This window comes from Furipterus horrens, unplaced genomic scaffold, assembly GCF_987537825.1.
Source record: "Furipterus horrens unplaced genomic scaffold, mFurHor1.1.pri manual_scaffold_1, whole genome shotgun sequence".
Classification (NCBI taxonomy): domain Eukaryota; kingdom Metazoa; phylum Chordata; class Mammalia; order Chiroptera; family Furipteridae; genus Furipterus; species Furipterus horrens.
The window spans coordinates 162,856,408-162,876,393 of record NW_028327171.1 but is presented as its reverse complement, the minus strand read 5'-3'; the positions used below and the strand labels follow the sequence as shown (position 1 = coordinate 162,876,393).

Here is a 19,986-nt window from a genome sequence, read left to right as displayed (position 1 = left end):
CATTCTTGTTGGCAGTAAGATCCATTTCACTTTTCCTCTTGTTCTTTGTCTCTTCAGCCTCATTCAGCTTGTCTTGCACATTCTTCTTTCCTTCCTTCTCATCTTTTCTTGCTCTGTACATTTCCTTTTCTTTGATTCTTGTAACATCTCTTTTCTGACACATACGGATGGGCTGCAGATATGGCTGCCGGAAAGAAAAGTTATTATTTTCTAGTGCTTTATTTTCCAAAGTTTTAATCCGCTCTATCAGTGATTCACTTTTACATGCAGTGGATGGAGGGGTTTTCATTTCCGGAGGCCATTTAGGTTTATTCATTTTGAGTTCTTCCTCAAGGGGGATGGTTTTCTTAGGCATCTCTCCAGAAGGGGGCCAAATGATTTTTAATTTTCCTCTTTGCCCAAATTTTCGCAAACCATCCCCTTGCCTTTCACTGTCATCAGCATCTAAATGTTTATTAAGATCTGCAAGGATGGGGATGTTTCCTGCACTGTTTTTATAAATGTTTGGTTCTTCATTAGGAATAAAATCCATTGAGCTGCTTTGATTTTTGCTGTTCCATCGATCTTTATGCTGTTTGTGTCCAAAACCTTCATCGTAATTTCCCTTAGACTTGAAAAGTTGTTTAAAGTGAGGTTTACAATATATTTGTCCATGAAGTGATGCATAATTTCCCAAACTGCCAAAAAGAACAAAAGAAAAAATTTAGCATTCCATATATACTCTGAAAATTCATAGGGAATTCAGAAATTAATTATTTCAAGAATGAGTTAGAGATTTAGTACAATTAGCTTACTGGCAATAGAAATGTGCTTCTCAATTGAACATCCCTATTCAATGATAGTTACCAATAATATCCTATATGATGTATGTTTTGTGGTATTTAGAATGTCATGCTGTATGTCAGGTATTGGTATAACAGGTATTACAGTATAATGCATATGTAGTTATAGATGGTGTAAAATGATAAAACTAACTCAGTGATTTATGTGAGGGGATTGTAATTTTCAGTAAATCCTAAATAGCACACACAAAAAATCAACTATTTTAATTTCCTTGGTAACTGGATTTTGAACAAAGTGGAAAGCTTGCCTATACAATTGTTTTTCTGGCCTTTTTGGGAAAATCAACAAATAGAGTGCCTGTTAAAAATTAAAGTCAAATTCAGTCCAAGACAGCAGCAGCATTTTTGTATATATCTGAATTTACACATAAAAACAGATACATAAACTAGATAGTAAAACTTAAAACCCATGAATAAAATTTATAACAAAACTAAGTGACAAGATATCCCACCAACCCCAAAATACAAGGAGTTAAGGACAAACCACCAACTACAGACAAGACTAGCATGACAGTCACATCTGAATGAGTGATGGCAGAGAGAGCAAGGAAGGTGTTTGATAGACCTGAGAATATTAGACCACAAAATAGCCAGGCAATAATTCCTGGGAAGTATCACACGTCAATCAAAGCACAGCAGCTGAACCTGGGAGGGGTTTTGCTCTCTCCAATAGCCAGTGAGTGCAAGGGCCTGTGCTGGGAAAGACTGACGACGTGGCAAATGCCAAACTCTGAGAACTGACACACTGAGATAACCTGTCAAAACAAAACTACACACTGAGAAAAAAGATATGGGAGTGGAATCAAAATTGAGTTGGAAAATGATGAGAGAATTACAAAAGAAGGTTCAGACTAACACGGAGGAGAGGAACCAAGGCTGGAAATCCCAGAAGTCAGGCCATCACAGAATATGAATGTCAGAGAAGTAGCTTTGTGAAGTTGGAAAAACCATCCTGAATTTGCCTTCTTCTAAGATCTAGGAAAACTAACTCCACATAAAAATGAGCAACATAAAGCAATCAAAGCCAAATGTTACACAAAGTTATTATAAGGAATAAAAGAATAGGAGCATTATGATATCCCTGGTGACAATGAAAACATGCTAGAAAAATATGTTCTCAAAGCATCAAAACTTTAACCTACTATTCAAATATGAGCCGAGAGAGGATGATAAAAGACCCAAAAGAACACAGTGAATTGTAATTAGAAAAATTCATAAATGAGGTGCCAGAAATCAGAAAAAAATAGAAATAAAGAAGAAAAATGTCAGCAATAAAAACTAAACTAAAATAACTATAAGAGGAAAGCAACACAATAGGAAGTGCTTTGAGGATAGGAGAATAAAGATGAAAATTTACAATAGGAAATGAAAAAAGACATAAGGGTTTGAGAGAAAGATAAATATATATAAAAAGAGGCACAAAATATCCATCTATAGAAACCGAGGGTTTGGAAGAAGAGAACAAAGCAATAAAATAGATTAAATATTAAAATACTGCAAGTTAAGAAAACTTTCCTTATATAAAAATGTATGAAACTAAAAACTGAAAATGCACATTGGGTAATTGACACTATTAACCCAGAGTTACCAATGCCAAGAACTATTCTAGTAAAATTACTGGACTTTTAAATAAAAAGAAAAAATAGTTTGTGCATCTAAAAAGAAAAAAAGAGCATATGATTTATAAAGGAAAAAAGAGTATTATCAGATATTTCCAACACATTATGCAAGAAGAAAATAGAATAATGTATGTAAGATACTCAGTGAAACAAAGTGTAAACCAAGTATTTTACTTCAAGAAAACTGACTTTTCATTGTAAAGGATAAAAAATCTTACAGATAAGTCACAGGAATGTAATGTACAACATAGAGTATATAGTCAATAATATCACAGTAACTTTTTATAGTGATAGATGGGTACTAGACTTCTCATGATGATCACTTTGTAAAGTATATAAATGTCAAATCACTATATTGTACACCTGAAACAAATATAATATTGTATGTCTCCTCTGCTTTAATTAAAAAGAGCCTTATATTCCAGAAATACATTTCAAAAATTCAAGGAATATTGTTCATAGAAAATAAGCTTGAACAACCACAATGACTACAGAAACATCAATGTAAGGACTGATGGTAAGATTTAATATATTGTTACCTATAAGCAAAGAAGAAGTGAGGGCAAAGAGGGAGGTAATATGATATGTAATGGCTGTGTAGTATGACAATGAAGATATAATACAATAGTTATTTTTAAATGGGGTGTGAGTGACTAGGGAACAAATGCCATTTTTTAACATTTCAATAATCAAATTAGTGGTGCTGATGATTTTTTTATTCCAAAACTGTTGTCCAAGTGAATATGGGATATTTTAATTATGTTATCTCCTTTGGCTTTGAGAACTAGATGTCACAGACAAGAAGCTACTAAGTAAAGCAATGTAGCTTTGAATTCAGTTCAAAATATTATTATAAGATCATGATATATTTTTTATGTGTATTTACTAACTCAGTGATTTTCAACCTTTTTCATCTCATGACACACATAAAATAATTACTAAAATTCTGCAGCACACTAAAAAATGTATTTTGCCAATCTGACAAAAGATAGGTATAATTTTGATCAATTTACAACAACAACAATAATAATAATAGTAATTACTTACACTTTTTGCTCCAAAAGTGACTTAAAAAAAATCATGTGCCTATACTTGTATATAAGGATTCCTGGTACCAAGAATTAACCAATCAGATGCAAGCTTATTATGCGACATGACCAATAAGATGTTACTCTGTTATATGACACATATATATGGTTATATATATAGTTTAAGAGAGGGCAGTCCCACTGGACAGCTATTGCTGTGTTGGCTGTTGCCTTTTTTTGATAATCTAAGGGAAAAGAGATCAGTGTATCGCATGTTTTAAAATTTCTTACAGCACATTGGTTGATATTGCTGTACTAGCTCTTAACTTTAAAAAAGTTTAGAAATAGTGATCAACCCATTAGAAAGAGCATCAAGATTATTGTCTTGTAATGCTATTTCTCACTAAAGAAACCAGAGCTGGAGAAATGACTGATTGCAGGCCTGGAGCAGCAAATGTACAAGATGAGCATGGAACTAGTCTTGTCAGATAATAAAGAAACTAGCAAAGCCAGAAAGGTCTTGTCAAAAGGATTGAGAAGACAGCTTGAAAAGGCTTCCCTTCTCCAGGGAAATAATAACTTGAATATCAGTAATGATGATAATTGCATCTGATAGAAATCAATCAAATATGTGTAAATCTGTGAGCTTATAAAGATATTAAAAATATTTTAAAATTGGTTACCTCTAGGGGATGATAAGGGACCATTTCATTATATTGTTAAATCAATAGTTGATACACTGGAAAAACTGGTAAATGAAAGAAAAAATTATACATTTATTCTGCCGTTTTTTGCACCAACTCTACCACCATGTAACCAAATAGTAGATAAGGGGAAACATTTCCCGTAAAAATATTCCAGTTAATAATGAAAAAGAAAGAACAAAAATAGAATACCAACATATTACAAACATTAATTAGTGGATATAGGTATTAAGCTTCAATATCTGCTATGATCACAAAGGGAGAGACAAGCTGACAATATGTGCTTACTGTACTTTTGCCAACACTCCCTATGTTCTTGTAAAAGGCATAAAATCTTAGTTTATAAAAACTATTATCTAGATTCAAGAGACAATTTGTCAGAAATACAGAGGAGAAAGGAGCATGTGAACTGCACTATGAGGATGCAATCAGAAAATCCAGACTGTGGAAAACTACAGGTCAAATGTCCTGTGTTTTGGACAAATAAATTGTAAGGAATGAAAGGAATGGATGGAAAACCTATAGCTTAAAAAGAAACTTAAAATCCATGTCAAAGTTTTAAAAATGGATAAAACTAAAGTATAGTATCTAGGAAGGCACATTTGGATTAAAAACTTTAAAAATAACTATAAAAATGCAAGGAAGCAAATTATTGAAATGGATACTATTTACTCCCAGGAGAGAGAGCAGGTGGTTTTTGGGTAGGAAACATGGAAGGACCTACTGCAGTGGCTGGCAATGTAGTTCTTAGCCTTAGAAGTGCTATAAAATGTTCACTTTATAATAATTTTTGGAGCCATATACTTGTTTTGGTTGGCTTTTCTGTATTTGTGGTTCTGTGTACAATGATTTTGAAAAATATCTGTAATCAAATAAATATTTTTGAGTTCTTATTATATGTCAGCCTTTACTAGATATTGGCAAGACAAACATGAACACATTTTCTACAGTGAGAACAATTACATTAGATTATGTTAAGAATGGAGCAAGCACAGGGGCTACTTTGGGAGCACAGAGGAAGGACACCTGCTCCACATATGGGGGTCAAAGCATTCTTTTTCTAAGACATGACATCTCAGTTGAAGTCTAAAGAATAAGTGAGTATTAGCCAGGTGGCGAGCTGAGGGAGAGGCATGGGAAAACCCTTACAAGGAGTGGAAATAATATTTGGAACCAGATAGACATGAGAGAGAAAAATAATGATTTTGTAGAAGTGAAAGAAATTCAGTCTTCACAAAAAGTAACATGCAATGTGAGGAAGGGGTATTGGGAGAGGAGCAGGAACAAGATCCTTAACTACCTTTTAATTCATATTAAGATGTTAATTTTTTTTTGAGAAAACCATTATATGCATGTGTTTGAAACTGGGAAGTGACCTCAGATTCACATTTTAGAAAGAGCATTCTCATTATTTCACGGTGTATGGCACCATGCAGGTTGTTGTTGGTGGTGATGGTAGTGAGAGATCCTGGAGGCAGGGAGACCAACTAGCGAGAAAGTCTGTTGCATTGGTACAAGTGAGAGATGACACTTGTTTAAAAGATACCTGGTCTGTGAGGATGAAGTAAAGTGTACAGCTCAAGAGGTATTTATGGGACAGAAATTATAGGACTTGGTCATTGCTTAGGTGCAGGAAATGAAGGAGAGAAAGAAATCAAATGTACCTTCATGTTTCAATTATTGACTTAACGTTAATGTTATTTACTGAGAAAGCAGCATGCAGACCATGAAGTCAAGGAAGCAATTTTGGTAGAGAGAAGATAGTGGGGCATATTGAATTTGCTGTACTTAGGAGAAATCTAATTGGAACTACATATTAGTCATTGAGAAGTAAGTGTCTGGTACACAGAAAAGAGTACTGGGCTAGTGGTACATATTTCAGAGTTATTGCCACATGGATGATGATTACAGTTAGAGTGTGGATGTGATAGATGAGAAATAATGTAAACAGTGAGAAGAATAAATGCTCATAACCGAGTTCTAAGAAACGCTAATATCTGGGTAATGGACAGAAAGAATCACCCACCCAGGAGGGAGTCTGAGAACGAACACCTAGAAGGTGTGAGAAAGCCATTATATCCTGGTGTCATGGAAACCAAAGGAAAAGAACATTGCAAAGAGGAGGATTTGACATTGTCAATTAAAATTAGGAAATATATAGTCTGAAAGATAGACATTGGATTTAGCAAAATAATTACATTTCAGCATTTCAGACTATAGTCACACCAAATGCCACATCCATTTAAATGTATTTACTTCAAGAGTTTGGGAAAATGAGTGCATTCATAACTGTGTTGGTAAGGTCTTCTGTTTCACCAGAGAATTTACAGAGTAGTTATCTGACTTAATATTGACATTATTTTAAATTCTTTTTTTTTTTTTTCTTCTTAGATGGAATAGCCAAACAGGTAAACTCCAGCTCCCACCTCCTGTTTTGATACGTGAAGTTTTACTGGAATACAGCTAGGCCCATTAGTTTATAGCCACACCTGTTTCTTAGATAATCTGTGGCTGCTTTTCCACTCCATTGGAAAGTTGAATAACAACATAAACAGCATGACCTGCAAAGTTGAAAATATCTACTATATGGCCCTTTACAGAAAAAGTTTGCTGACTCCTGATGTAGTCTAGACTTTAGACTAAAGTAGTAACTTAAAAATCCTGATTTGCACAGTAATTCAGTGTTTCTTACCTATATGTTCTCCATGTTCACACAAAAGGAACCCTTCTCGATTTGACTGGGAGAACAAAATTTCAAAAGGAAAGTGGTCATGGCCATTCTGAGCAAAGCATAACAGAAATGACCACATCCCTTTTGTGGTTGTCATAGCTGATGGCAAAAAGATCTGGAAGAATCTACGTTTTCCTAGACACATGATGTGGCAAATACACTGCAGGCTCTTGAATATTGGTGCCATAGACCACAAAAATTTACCTTAGCTTACTGTTGCAATGGTGGCATCGGAAGCAGGATTTATGAAAACTCTGCTTGTCTGCTGTTAGGCACTCCATTGGGTAAACTGTCTTTTGACAAAGTATACATATTTCCTTGTCTTGGAGTAGCAGTTTCTAAAATAAAAATGTACAAAAGCTTATTTAGTGTTACTTTCAACTGCCTTGTAAAAACAAAACAAACCACAGCAGCATATTAACTGGCCATGCAGTTAAAGGGGAAAGCTCTAAGACTATAGTCCTGATATTGCTTCTCTGGATACAAGCCGTTTTCACATGGGGTCTGAGACAATGGTAAAATCAATCTTACTCTAGTGTCCCTACTATTTTTGTACAAGTTGTCTTTTATTATTTGAGGAAGCAGACATGAGCAAAACATATTCATTAATACATTTAACGGAATATATAGTCAATTCAGCCATGGTCAACTCTGAGAGCAATTATTCTAGATAACTAAACGTTCCATATATATAAAGGTTTACACCTAATTTGGTCCAAAGATTTTATTTTTTAAAGCATTCTGAAGAGATTTTTCTAAAATATGTACACATCTTTTGTTAGCTGAGGACATTGTATAAATTTAAATATTTTGTTGATGACTTAGTGTTGACTCTACAGCAGCAATTCTTAACTTTAACCTAGTGACACTACTGATTACATTGAAATGTCCAGGGCCATTCGTACTCAAGCTAAATGGCTTTAGATAGTAGGGCTTTTTTTTTGCATACCTGCCTTCTATAGTTTTCCTGCCTCTCATAGGAAAGCTGGCTCCTGTGAATAATAGTGGTTTATATTACTAACCAGTGTTTGCATAGTGGTTCAAAACTCACACAGAACTTTCACCTCAATATTGTTTTGATCCTCATAATGATCCAGTGAGAATAACTAAGCTTTCATATTAGTTATATATAAAATGACATATGCTCAAATTTTTTTATACAAATAAATATACTTTAGTGCTTCAAGGCTCAATTTGGACTACTAAGAGTTCTCTTTTGTTTATTTGGTTCTAGTAGGGGGCACATTTCTATATTTAACATTAGTTTTTTTTTCCTATATATTTTTGCTATCATAACAGAAACTGATAATTTGAAATTAATTAGACAGCTTTGCTTAATTATGCCTGAAGCAAGCACATTAAGAGCTCATATTAACCTGATAAACTAGACACATATGTTGCAAATATTATAGAGGTACAAATTTTAGTTTCAGCAATTTTTATTTTTAAGCTTGCTATTTCTTTCAATCTGTCAAAAAGAATGGACTACACTAATGATACACATTAATTATGTCAAATCCTTTTATTGTGAAGCCTCATTAATTGTAAAATGTAGGGAAATATAAATAAATGACCTGTTCTCTGATGTTAAAAAAGTGTACTAAGTTCTTGTTTTAAATCTCCTTTCTTCCAAATATAATCAAATTTTAAAAATGAGTTGTCCATGTCTATCTGTGAATGAGGCTAACTGAGCTATTGTTTGAGGCTTAAGAAAAGTTAAAAAAAAAAAAGACATTTTAGAAAAAAAAAAAACAGTGGTTTTAGAGAAAGTTGACTACTTTCAACTAATAACAATAATTAAATATATAGGTCTAATTCCAGACCTACACTTTTTTCAGAGATACCAATTAATAAAAATCCTTAAAGCACATATGATGAATGTAAATTGCTTCTTGAATTATTATCAGGCTGTATGGAATTCATGTGCAAACACCACTTAAGTCTGGCAGTTAAAAATATATCAACAGTAGGTCAAGGGGTATTATCTAATACTGTCTTAAATAAGTGGGTTAAATAACTTTTAATAAAAGTATAATAATGTCATATGGGTAGACAATTATTAACAAATATATAGCTACATATAATAATACTATAACACTAACAATTATTATATCTGCTAACTTATCCAAACCCTTATTTACCTTAACAAATACAGGTCTGAATAATCTATATATGTTATAGTATTTATTATTCTCACACAGTACAGATCAATCATATTAGACACTTCTGTAAAGAGAAAGTAATAAAAGCAAGCATTGTAAAGAGAAGGGCACTGGCAATCAGGGAAAGCTGTTAGTCGTAGGTTATACTGTTGGGTTACTTCCATGCATTCTTCATTGTAAATCATTTTAGCTATAGAACGCATGCCTTTAAAGGGGTTAATTTTAGTTTACATTTTGTAAGGTCATTTACCACTTATGAAGGCAGATTCCTCTTGGAAGGTGGTTTTCATCTCAGCTGCAGAAGCATCTGAGGTTGCATATCCCACACTTTTAAAAACTCTTTCACTCTCCTGCCATGTCTTTTGAAAATTCCTCCTGAGTTCCTTAGGTGAATCAGAAATATCTAAAATATGGCCAGCGATGACATCTTCATAGGTTGGTGGGGCATGCTTGAAGTCAAAGCCAGATTTGCCAGCCTCTGGATTAGGCAATGAAGACACTGTCCTCTTTGACCCAACAACTTGACTCTCAAATGCATCCACACCTGAGAGATGTTCATTTAGATATCTTGTTCCAGAGTGTACACTGGGCTGCTTTACAGGAATACTTTCTATCCGTTCTCTAGGAGGATTGCAAGAAAAGCCCGTAAAACTAGTGTTTTCTAAAGATGTTAATCCAAATTCCTCCTTACGAGACATATGACTTTCTTGTTTTACATTATGGTCTGCTCCTCCATTTACATAAACTCTTGTATTTGACTTTGCTTCCAAAACTGGGCCATCCTCAAATTCCTGGAACCATCTTTTTATTTCACTTTCATGATCATTCATGAAATTTTCAGCCATTTGAACAGTTCGGTTGGCTGCTTCATATCTCTGAGCATGCTCTGACAGGCGAGGCCCTTCCACTTTGTGGATGATTTCAACTGAGTCAAAACTTTCAGTATCCGGCACTATGCCCATGGTGGAATTTAATCCATCTTTATGAACATAAGTTGCTCTTTTCTCTACTTTCCTAACTTCCTCTTGAGCTTCTATGGATTCTCTGAAGGAACCACTATCAACGTGATTTACACTTATAGGTATTGTTATTGTAGGAGAGTCTCTGCCACGAGTTTCTATCTTAATTTGACGACGAAGAGTTGCAGGAGACTTGAGGATCTCAGACCTCTTCTCTGTAATTGGAACAGGGGTTACTGATGAACAGGAAATAGTACCCCTGGATAACTTTGCAGTGGTGTCTTTGAGTTTGACAAGTTGTTCAGAGCGACCCCTGGGAGGAGGAGGGGGAGTGTTTGCTCTGTGATTTCTAGAATTTGGTGACACAGGTGTCCTTGGTGGTTCAGCAAAACTTTCCTTTTTAGAGGACTGAGAAAGCTCATTCTTAGCAGAGGTTTCTGGTCGTCGAGCAGTAGATTCGATTGTTATAAAAGTTGGTGATGGTGGGCGTGTTTTTAAAGATGGAGGAGAAATCTTGCTATCATTCAATTTAATTTCCTGATGGGCTTTCACATAATTATGAGTAGCTGCTGCATGATGGGTTTCTACATGGTGATGCTGTGTTTTTTCTACAGTGGTATTCTCTTTCTGCTCAGTGTTTTTGTTATAGCTGACATTAACATTAGACACTTTTGAGGTTTCATTAAGACTAGTAGGTGTATTTCTCTGCCTTTCTGCTTTGGAGGATATCATGGCTGTTTGAATTATATTTTCACAAGACATAAGCATATCCTCTGCCTGAGTTTTAATATGTGTTATTTCTTCTTTGATTTTTTCTATGTTATTCTCCATAGCAATGTGAGCTCCATACTCTCTTTTCTCCTCACTTAATAACCATACTGGAACAATATTTAACAGTGTCTGAAATGTTTTAAGGCCATTTACATCTGGTTCTGCTTCAAACTGTTTTACCCTAGACAAAATCTCTTGTAGTTCTTCACGTTTTCTCAAAAATTCCAATATATTTATAGCACATTTTCCATTATCCTTCTGGGACTCTTTCACAGAGGGAAATAAAGATTTGTTTTGTGTAATCTCTTGCTTTGAATCTTTAGTATTAGAAAAGACTTGTTTCTGTTGTATGCCCTTGATGTCAAGCCATTTTTCTTCCTGAAGATTACTGTATTGCTGGGGAGGATTTTTATGTTCAACTTGACTTTCAGAAGTCTGTATTTGGGAGTGTTGAAAATTCTCAGTCTGAGAATTAAGATGTGCATCAGTAATCTTTTGCCTGACTACCTTCTGGGCTGATTTATTCAAAAGTTCTTGCTTTCTTTCAACTACTAGTCTCTCTTCTTTTGGACTAATCATTGGTGGGCTCTGAATTGTTTCTTCACTTTCTAGAAGTTTTCCACTCTCAGATTCTCTAAATTCTCTTTGCTTCTCACAAACTATATTGAGCTTACTTTCATGACTTTTGCCTGAGGGTTCTGGAGGCAATTTTATTGTTACCCTTTTCTCTTTCTCAGGTAATTGGTAGTATTTTTTAGCCACTGATTGCTTATTACTATATTCAGTGCTTGCTTCAGTTTTCTCAGTTTCCTGATGCTGTTGTTGGGTCATGGTTTGGACATCAACTTTAGGTTGCTTTTTATGGCTTTCATAGCTGTGGTCTGTTTTATTTGATTTATGATCTAGAGTTGGAAGCTTAATGGTTCTAACTTTGAAACATGGGGAAGCTGGTTCGGATTGGGGCACATGCAGCTCTTCCGGACACTTCTTCTGTTGTGCTTGCTGTGTACCGCATTCCTGGTGACTCTCTTTCACATCACAAGCTGATTTAGATTGTGTCATGTCCCTTGAGCTCTGTAAAACCTCCTTTCTCATTATGTCTTTGTCTTCTGAGGATGCTAGAACATGCTGGAGCCTCTTGGCAGCAACAGTTACTGCTGGCGTCATGGAAAGCCTGTTATCAGTACACACTCCTCGGATTTGAGGATGTCTTTGAGAGTCTGGGTTGGGTTGGGCCACAGTGACCCCTGAATCCATTCCAGGTGGGGGGAACTCCTCATTTGGTTTTTGTAACAACACTTTCATTTTTGATTCTGATATGTCTTGACTTTGGCATTCTGTTTTGACTGTGTTGTAGCAAAAACACATATGTTTCTGTTTTTCAAGCTTTTCTCTTTGTTGTTTGTATTTTTCTTCAGCGATCATTAAAGGTGTCTTAAATTTTCTCATGTAAGGTTTTGGATTTTGTTGTCCTGAACCTGCAGGAAATGAATGAGATTTTATGAGAGGTGTTTTTCCTTGTTTTTCCTTGGGTGGTAAAGTTTCTGGAACTGTCTGTGAGAGAGACCTTGTAGAATCCATAGATAATTGTTTTCTTTCAGGAACACTTTTTCTAGATACATTCTGCTTTGTCTCTGTGTGTTGACTGCTAGTCGTCATTATTTCTCTTTTCTGATCATCTGAGGAAGGAATTTTACATTCCATACCTGTCAGGGAATTTTTCAGTTCAACTCTTGGGGACCCATCATACATTTTATCTTCTATGGGCTTGAAAAATTTGGGTTTTGGTAATGTGGGAGGTGGCAGACGTACTCCTGATTTTCCTGTTACAATTTTAGCCTGAGAATGAGTTTGCGGAGAGCTTGAGGCTTCTTCTTGGGAATATTGTACAAATGCTCCAGTGTGCTTTTCTTGAACAGAAGAGGAAAGGAGATGTGCTGGGTTTAGAGCTGGAGTTGGAGGAGGGGGAGGCGGTGGAAACATTGATAGACATTCTCTTTCAGATTTCTCATTTTCTGGTGGTGGAGGAAGAGGGAGGCCTGAGAAATTTTCAAATTCAGCCTTTATCTTCTCTATGGACAGTGAGGGAGCAAACCCATTTTTTTCCGGCAACATCATTAAAGGAGGTGGAGGAGGAAGAGGAAATTCTATTTCAGATGATGCATTGGAAGGTGGAGGAGGAGGTGGAGATGGAGGTGGAAGAGGGCACTCATTTTCTTTTACATTATTTTCAGGGTTCATGTTGGTTGGGTTAAAGGACATTTCCATTGCCATTTTTAAGTCTCTGGAAGTATTTGTCTTCATTAGAAAGTCCTGGTTGTTCAGATGAAAATCAGTCTTCTGCTTTTTGTCAGTTGCCTTAAATTTATCGTGGCTTTTGGGGGAGACTTTCAGTTCTGTTACATTTGATATGTCTTGATCTAGAGGCAAGTCCTGCCACACTGGTTGAGGATTCACATTCTTTCTCCTTGTATCTTTTTCACAATATTGCAACTCTTGCATTAACAAAGTTTGCTTCTGTAAGTCCGCAGAAACTGCACACGTTTCTCCCACTGTTTTGTTGACTGGACCCTGAGTTGGACTGGAGCTAGAGCTTTGTGTATTTGTTGATATTTTAGTGTTCTTAAAACTCTCTACAGGGAAAGAATCAGTCTTCTGTTGGTCATTCCTCATTCTGCAAGTTTGAGTCTGTTGCTTTCCAACTGCTTTATAAGTAGACTGGGCAGATTTAAAGACAGCATCCTTCTTCTGTTCCCTTGCTGCCTCGAATTCCTTAGTTTTTAGTTTTTCCTTAACTGACACAGTTGAAGTCAATTGTCTGCTCACATGTTCATCTCTAAGATGCTTCTCTGTTGGGATATCAATCCAGGCACCCATTTTGTCCCCTGATTCCAACACATTTTTAATAGCTTTGTGGTGTGAATTAGATAGTCTTCTAAGGCTTTTCTCAAGAGCATCGTTGTTTTGTTCACGGTCTATGACAATCTTTACAGTACCTTTAGGGGCTTTTGGAAGATTAACCTCAGTTCTTTCTTCTATTAAATTCTCATGACAAAATTTGCCTGAAGTTTGGTTGAGAGTGTCTGTTCCCCCTTGCCACCTAGCTGCTGGCTGAAATGGTCCTGGTCTAGGCTGAAGAACATGTTTTTTGTCTGTCTGGACAGCCATCTGATGAATTGTTCTTTTCTGCTCTTGTGAGGATCCTACCATCACAGCTTGTGCATCTCCTTGGATTACAGGGTTTTTATCTACCTTTTTGAAAGCTGTTTGTGCTTCTTTCAAATTTTTTAATGAGGCTTCAAGGTCATCTCGGATAAGCTCCTTTTTCAGGATTTCTGTCCTTGTGTTTGCAGTCTTTTCCAGGCATTCAATAGCTTTCTCAAAATCATCAGGGATGGCAGCAGGCTGTTTAGATTCTTTCCATGGGTGGCTTGATTCCTTCAGTGACTTGAGTGTGGCCAGCATGTCCCCTTTTATAATTTCTTCTGTTTTAGCCACTGTTTTCGGAGTTATGGCCTGGCTAAGGGAATTTAGAGTTGATTTCAAATCACCTTTTATAATTTCTTCTTTTGATATCTTACAAGATGTACCCTGAGGCTCTGTCATGAAAACCTTAACGCAATTATGCACATCTCCTGGAATGATATCAGTTTCATTAACAGTACGTAAAACCTGAGACTGACTTTTATTTAGCAACAGTTTTGTGCCCTCTACATCACCACCAATTATTTCTTCCTTTGCTTCTTGTGTCCTAGCTGTTAGTGTTTCATCTGACCCTATCTGGAGTTGTTTGAGATAATCCAAATCTCCAGTTTCTATGCATGTTGTAAAAAACTGAACATTTCCCCTCTCAGAGGCATCAATTTTCACCCCTTCAGATAGTTTATTGTTTGATATGGAAGATAGCAAATTATGAATGGTATGCTTTACATCACCCCCTATTACTTCTTCATGCTCAATTGTGTCACCAGCATTTTCATGAAGAAGACAATAGATGGTCATGTTGATATCTCCTCTTTCATCCTCCTGTATTAAAATGCCTTTCTTTATAGGTCTTTCCTTGGAGAATAGGTTTTTGATTGCTTGTTGTACATCACCACTCACTACCTCTTCTTTTTCAGTATGAAATTCTGTTGATCTGTTTAATAATTGAGTTTTGGTCAAATTAACATTTCCCTTCTCTTCTTCACTAACCATTATCTCTCTTTTCATACAGTCTCTTTTGGAAAGTAGGTTCAGCATTATATTTCTGAGATCAACCCTGATAATTTCTTCTTTCTGAATCTCAGGAGATGTTTGATTCATTAGCTTATATTTTGCCATTCGGACATCCCCAACTTCATCAGCTTCAATGATGATTCCAGGAGCCTCAATAACTTTTTGAGAGCAGAGTTCTTCTAAGGTTTCTTTAATGCTCTTGCCAATAATTTCCACCTTTTCTACCCTATTTTCATTAAATTCATGAAGGGGTGTAGTTTCAAATAGCCATGTAGTTGTCTTCACATTAGAAGGAGGGATTTCTTCCTTGGCAATTTTTGTGATGCTTTCATCTGCTTCCTTCATAGAATCCAAAGTTTGATTTTCAAAAAGCCACACTGCCTGCTTAACATCACCTTTTTGCACATCTTGCTGGGTGACTGTTTTGATATTTTCATATTCGGACTCTTCTCCTCTCAGCTCATCTATAGTGTGAGTTTCAAATAGCCAAGTACATGTTTTAACATTGCCCTTTTGAATTTCATTGACACTTACTGTTGTTACAAAAGCATTCTTATTAAAATTTTCAGACTCAAAAAATTGTTTACTTGTCTTTACATCCCCACCTTGAATATGGTCGATAGTGGGCACAATATGGCATGATTCTTCTGAAATCTGATCAAGTGGCTGTGTTTCAAATCTGTATCTGACAGAGCTAACATCTCCCTTCTGAATATCTTCTTGTGTGACAGATTTAATAACATACACAGTCTCTGATTTATTAATTGAGTCTAATGGTTTTGTTTCAAAAAGCCACCTTGTCCCTCGTACGTCTCCATGGATTACCTCTTCCTTTTTAACTGTTGTCACTTCATGATAATACCCTTCTCGGTCTTGAATTGCATAGAGTGGCTGGGTTTCGAAGAGCATTCTGTAGCTTTTTACGTCACCCTTTACTACTTCTTCAGTAATTGATTCTTTGGTGCTGATATAGTCAGATTCTTCTCTAATCTCATCTAAAGAAAAAGTCTCAAAGATAAAGCACCCCTTTCTTACATCCCCACCTTGTATGTCAGTCACTGTCTTAACTAATTCATTACCTTCTTGGCCTTCTTTTATCATATCAATGGGTTGGTTTTCAAAAAGCCATCTACAGTTTAAAACATTGCCTTTCTGAATATCTTCAGTCTTTAGGGCTTTGATCTTTTTCAAAACTTCCTCTGAACTGGAACTTATAGAATCTAAGGACTGATTTTCAAATTTATGCCGCATGCCAGAGACATCCCCAGCTTGGATATCCATTTGCATGGCCTTGATTTCCTTACTTTCTTCTCCTTGTATGCTGTCCAAATTTTCTGTCTCAAAAAGAAAACATGCTGTACGAACATCCCCACCTTGTATCTCCTCCTGTTTTACAGTTTGCAGTTTGACTCTTGCTTCAGAGTCATCTTTTATGGTATCAAGTGGCTGACTTTCAAAGAGCCAAGTACAGGCTTTGACATCTCCCTTACAAATTTCTTCTCTGCCAGTAATCAATGAAACTTTTTCATAAAGAGATTCCATTGGCTGGGTTTCAAAAAGCCATCTACAGGTTTTGACATCCCCTTTAACACTATCTGTAGCTTGTTCAGTTTTACTTTCTAATTCTTCCACGTTACTAAAATATTTAATTGAATCAAGAGGTTGTGTTTCAAACAGCCATTTAGCAGATTTCACATTTCCAGCTTGTATTTCTTGGGCAGATATTCCCCTAATTAGCTGAAATTTATGAATGCTTTCATCAAACTGGTCAATGGGCCTTGTTTCAAAAAGCCACCTACAGCTTCTTACATCACCTCTTAGGATTTCTTCTTGCTGGACTGTCTTTACCTGATGATATTTTCCAAGGTGATCTTGAATGGCATATAGTGGTGTTGTTTCAAAGAGTGATTTATTTAACTCTACAGCACCTCTTGTGACTCCTTCCACCTCTATTTTATAGGATGCATCACATTTAATTAAATTGTTTGATTCAAAGATATGTGTGTAATTCCTTACATCTCCTCTGTCAATTTCTTCAAGTTTCACTGTTTGTATATATTCTTTTTTTTCTTCTCTAATCTCTTCCAGAGGTTGGGTTTCAAAAATCCATTTTTGGTGTCTAACATCACCCTTTTCTTCTTCAGAGGCAGTGATTTTGTGAAGTTTTCCTACATCTGGGCTGTCTTTTAAAGCCTCTATTGGAAGTGTTTCAAATAGACGTTTAGTAGTTTGTACATCACCCCCTATTTTCTCTTCAGCTCTTAGAGGAACTGCATCAGGAACTTTGTTTAAAATGTCTAACGGGTGTGTTTCAAATATCCAACACTTTCTGGTGACATCTGCACCTATTATTGCTTCCTTTTCAGTGATGACCTCTTGTGAATCTTCTTTGATTTTCTCCAAAGGTTGAGTTTCAAATAACCACTTCGCCCTACTCACCCCACCTTTGACATTTTCTTCCATGAATATTCCTCTGACAACTTTAATTTCTGTGATATCCTTGTTAATTGTGTCCAAGGGCTGTGTTTCAAACATCCACCGTGCTGTTCTCACATCACCCTTTTCAACGTCTTCTCTGTGAACAGTTTTAATTTCTAGCATTTGACCTAAGCCATCTCTAATAACATATAATGGTTGAGTCTCAAAACATTTTATACTTCTCTTAACATTTCCCTTAATTTCTTTGAGCTCAGACCTGAGTTGTAGTAGGTGAGCTTCATCCACTGAATGAAGCTGTCCAATTTGATCCAGATGTTGACTTTCAAACATGTATCTCACAGTCTTGACATCTCCCCCAGTTATATCTGTTATGGCAGTTACCACTGATGCTTCTTGACTTTGATGCATTTTATTCATTGAGTCCAATGGCTTTGTTTCAAACATCCACCGGGCTGTGCGGACATCTCCTCTGGCTAGTTCAGGAATTTTATCAGCATGTTCTTCAATGCCAGAAGAATGATCCCCCAGTGTATCTATGGGTTGGGTTTCAAACATCCATGTGGTATATTTCACATCACCACCAGCAATGATTTCTTGATCAGCAATGCCCTTGGAGATGTTATCATCATCTGGAGAGCCATTATTGATGGAATCTAATGGCTGATTCTCAAAGATCCATCTGATGGACTGCACCTCCCCTTTTAGAATTTCATCCCATTCCAAGTGTTCTCTTTCTGAGTTAAGAGCTTTTGGAGAACTGTCACTTGTATTCTCAAAAACATACCGGGCTTGTTGTACATCTGCTGAAACTGAGCTCTCTGTGTTCACCTGACTAGAAACAATCTCAGAAACCTCACTGATGTAATCTTTTTCTAAGTTTTTTCTTAACTCAGGATGAATGTGTTTATATAAGCGGTTTAATTCATATAAATTTCTTTGCTTGGAATATAATTCTTTGGGGACTGGTGGTGTTCTAGGAGGGCTGGGCAATTCAGGGGACTGGGAAAATGCTGCCATATCTAATGGAGTTTGAAGGATATCAGGAGGGGGAGGAGGAAATTCTTCTGTTTTCCCTGAGAAATTGGCATGAACTTGTGCCAGAGTTGAGCAAGTAGCACTGTGGTCACTGTATCTTGTGGTTGACGTTTCCTTCCTCTGGCTGGTTGAAGTACAAGAAGTGGAAGAGGTACCCACAATAGATGATGGCTTTAAAATATCTTCATGTTCACTTTCAATCTTTAAGGAAGAGAAAATCAAATCTTATAAAGATGGGTGGAATGGTGGAGACTTCCTAGGCACTGCCTTTCATCTGTCCATCTGTTATGACATCTCCATTGGGAACAACAGTGACATACTCCACTTAGAAACCAACTTAGGAACAATATTTAGTATTTGTTACTACCTTTTCTATAACCTATTTGCATATTTATAGTTATATTCCCCATTCAACCCATCTATTCAGTATTTTAGCATATATATATATATATATATGTGTGTGTGTGTGTGTGTGTGTGTATAAAATCTTAATTATTTTCCTCCTTTACTGAATGTGCTTATGCATAGTAATCTAGAGGGAAACAATAAAAGTACTTTTGAGGGTTGTTTTGTTTAGTTATCTAACATTTAAACTTGGCTTTATTATTTTATCTAATGTTAGTTATTAAAGTTTAGAGAGCCCAAGATATTTTCTTTCCCCATTTTCTCCAGTGAGAAAAGTTCTAACTCTATTGCTTTTCTCATATAGAATAATATTCTTCTATAGAACAGAATGAGCAATAGTTCAGAATATTTTTTCATTACTGAAAAACCACCTCAAACATTCAATAATATGAAAATGCTATTCATTTACATTTGGTTTTACACTTAATATCTTTCTGTGTAGAAAAATTGTCTTACCTTAATCTGCTTGGCTGGGGTTGTCTCTTTGTCAGAACAAAGGTCTTTTTCCTGGGCAGACTTTTCAAATTGCTCTTTTAAAAACTTAGCTGAAACCTTTGGAATTTCTTCATCCTCAGGTGTATCTATGACTACAAACAGAAAAGAACACCAAGGATATTCTGTAACTAATAAAGATGATGTTTGAGAAGAAACTATAAGGCCCTTGGAAACTTCTTATAAGTTAAGTAAAAAATTTGAGGTATAAATGTATATATACAACACTATTTTATTATTTAATTTAGTATATGTCAAAAAATACACAAAGAAAAATAGTGGTTGCTGTCTCTGCATGGTAAGGCATAAGTGTAGAAACCATTGTTTATTTTAATTGTATGAAGTTTCCAAGTTTTCTATAAGCATGTTTTACTTTTATGTTCAGGAAAAAATAATATATTTATAAAACAAACAAACAAAAAAACAGCAAAAGAATACAAAAGGAAGACCAACTTCCTTAAGCACAAACAAAATAAAATCAAAATACAGATACAGTCAAGTAACATTTCAATCACAGTTAGCTAAAAACTGTTCTTTTAGGTCTAATGGAATACCCAAGTAGGAAGATGGAGGCATAAGTA

At 35.8% G+C, this 19,986-nt stretch overlaps 1 protein-coding gene across 3 annotated transcripts in view; it reads right to left on the bottom strand.

Annotated features, from left to right (window-relative positions):
- Window positions 1-614: 614 nt before the first annotated feature.
- XIRP2 (xin actin binding repeat containing 2) overlaps window positions 615-19,986 on the bottom strand; it is a 73,147-nt gene continuing 53,775 nt past the window's right edge. For all 3 annotated transcript variants that reach the window (XM_090280471.1, XM_090280475.1, XM_090280480.1), the window contains 4 exons: window positions 19,370-19,500; window positions 9,337-18,709; window positions 7,129-7,262; window positions 615-677 (listed from right to left, as the gene is read on the bottom strand). In XM_090280471.1, coding sequence (XP_090136597.1) covers window positions 7,168-7,262; window positions 9,337-18,709; window positions 19,370-19,500 — 9,599 coding nt within the window. In that variant the 3' untranslated portion in view covers window positions 615-677; window positions 7,129-7,167. The remainder of the gene's footprint in view (window positions 678-7,128; window positions 7,263-9,336; window positions 18,710-19,369; window positions 19,501-19,986) is intronic.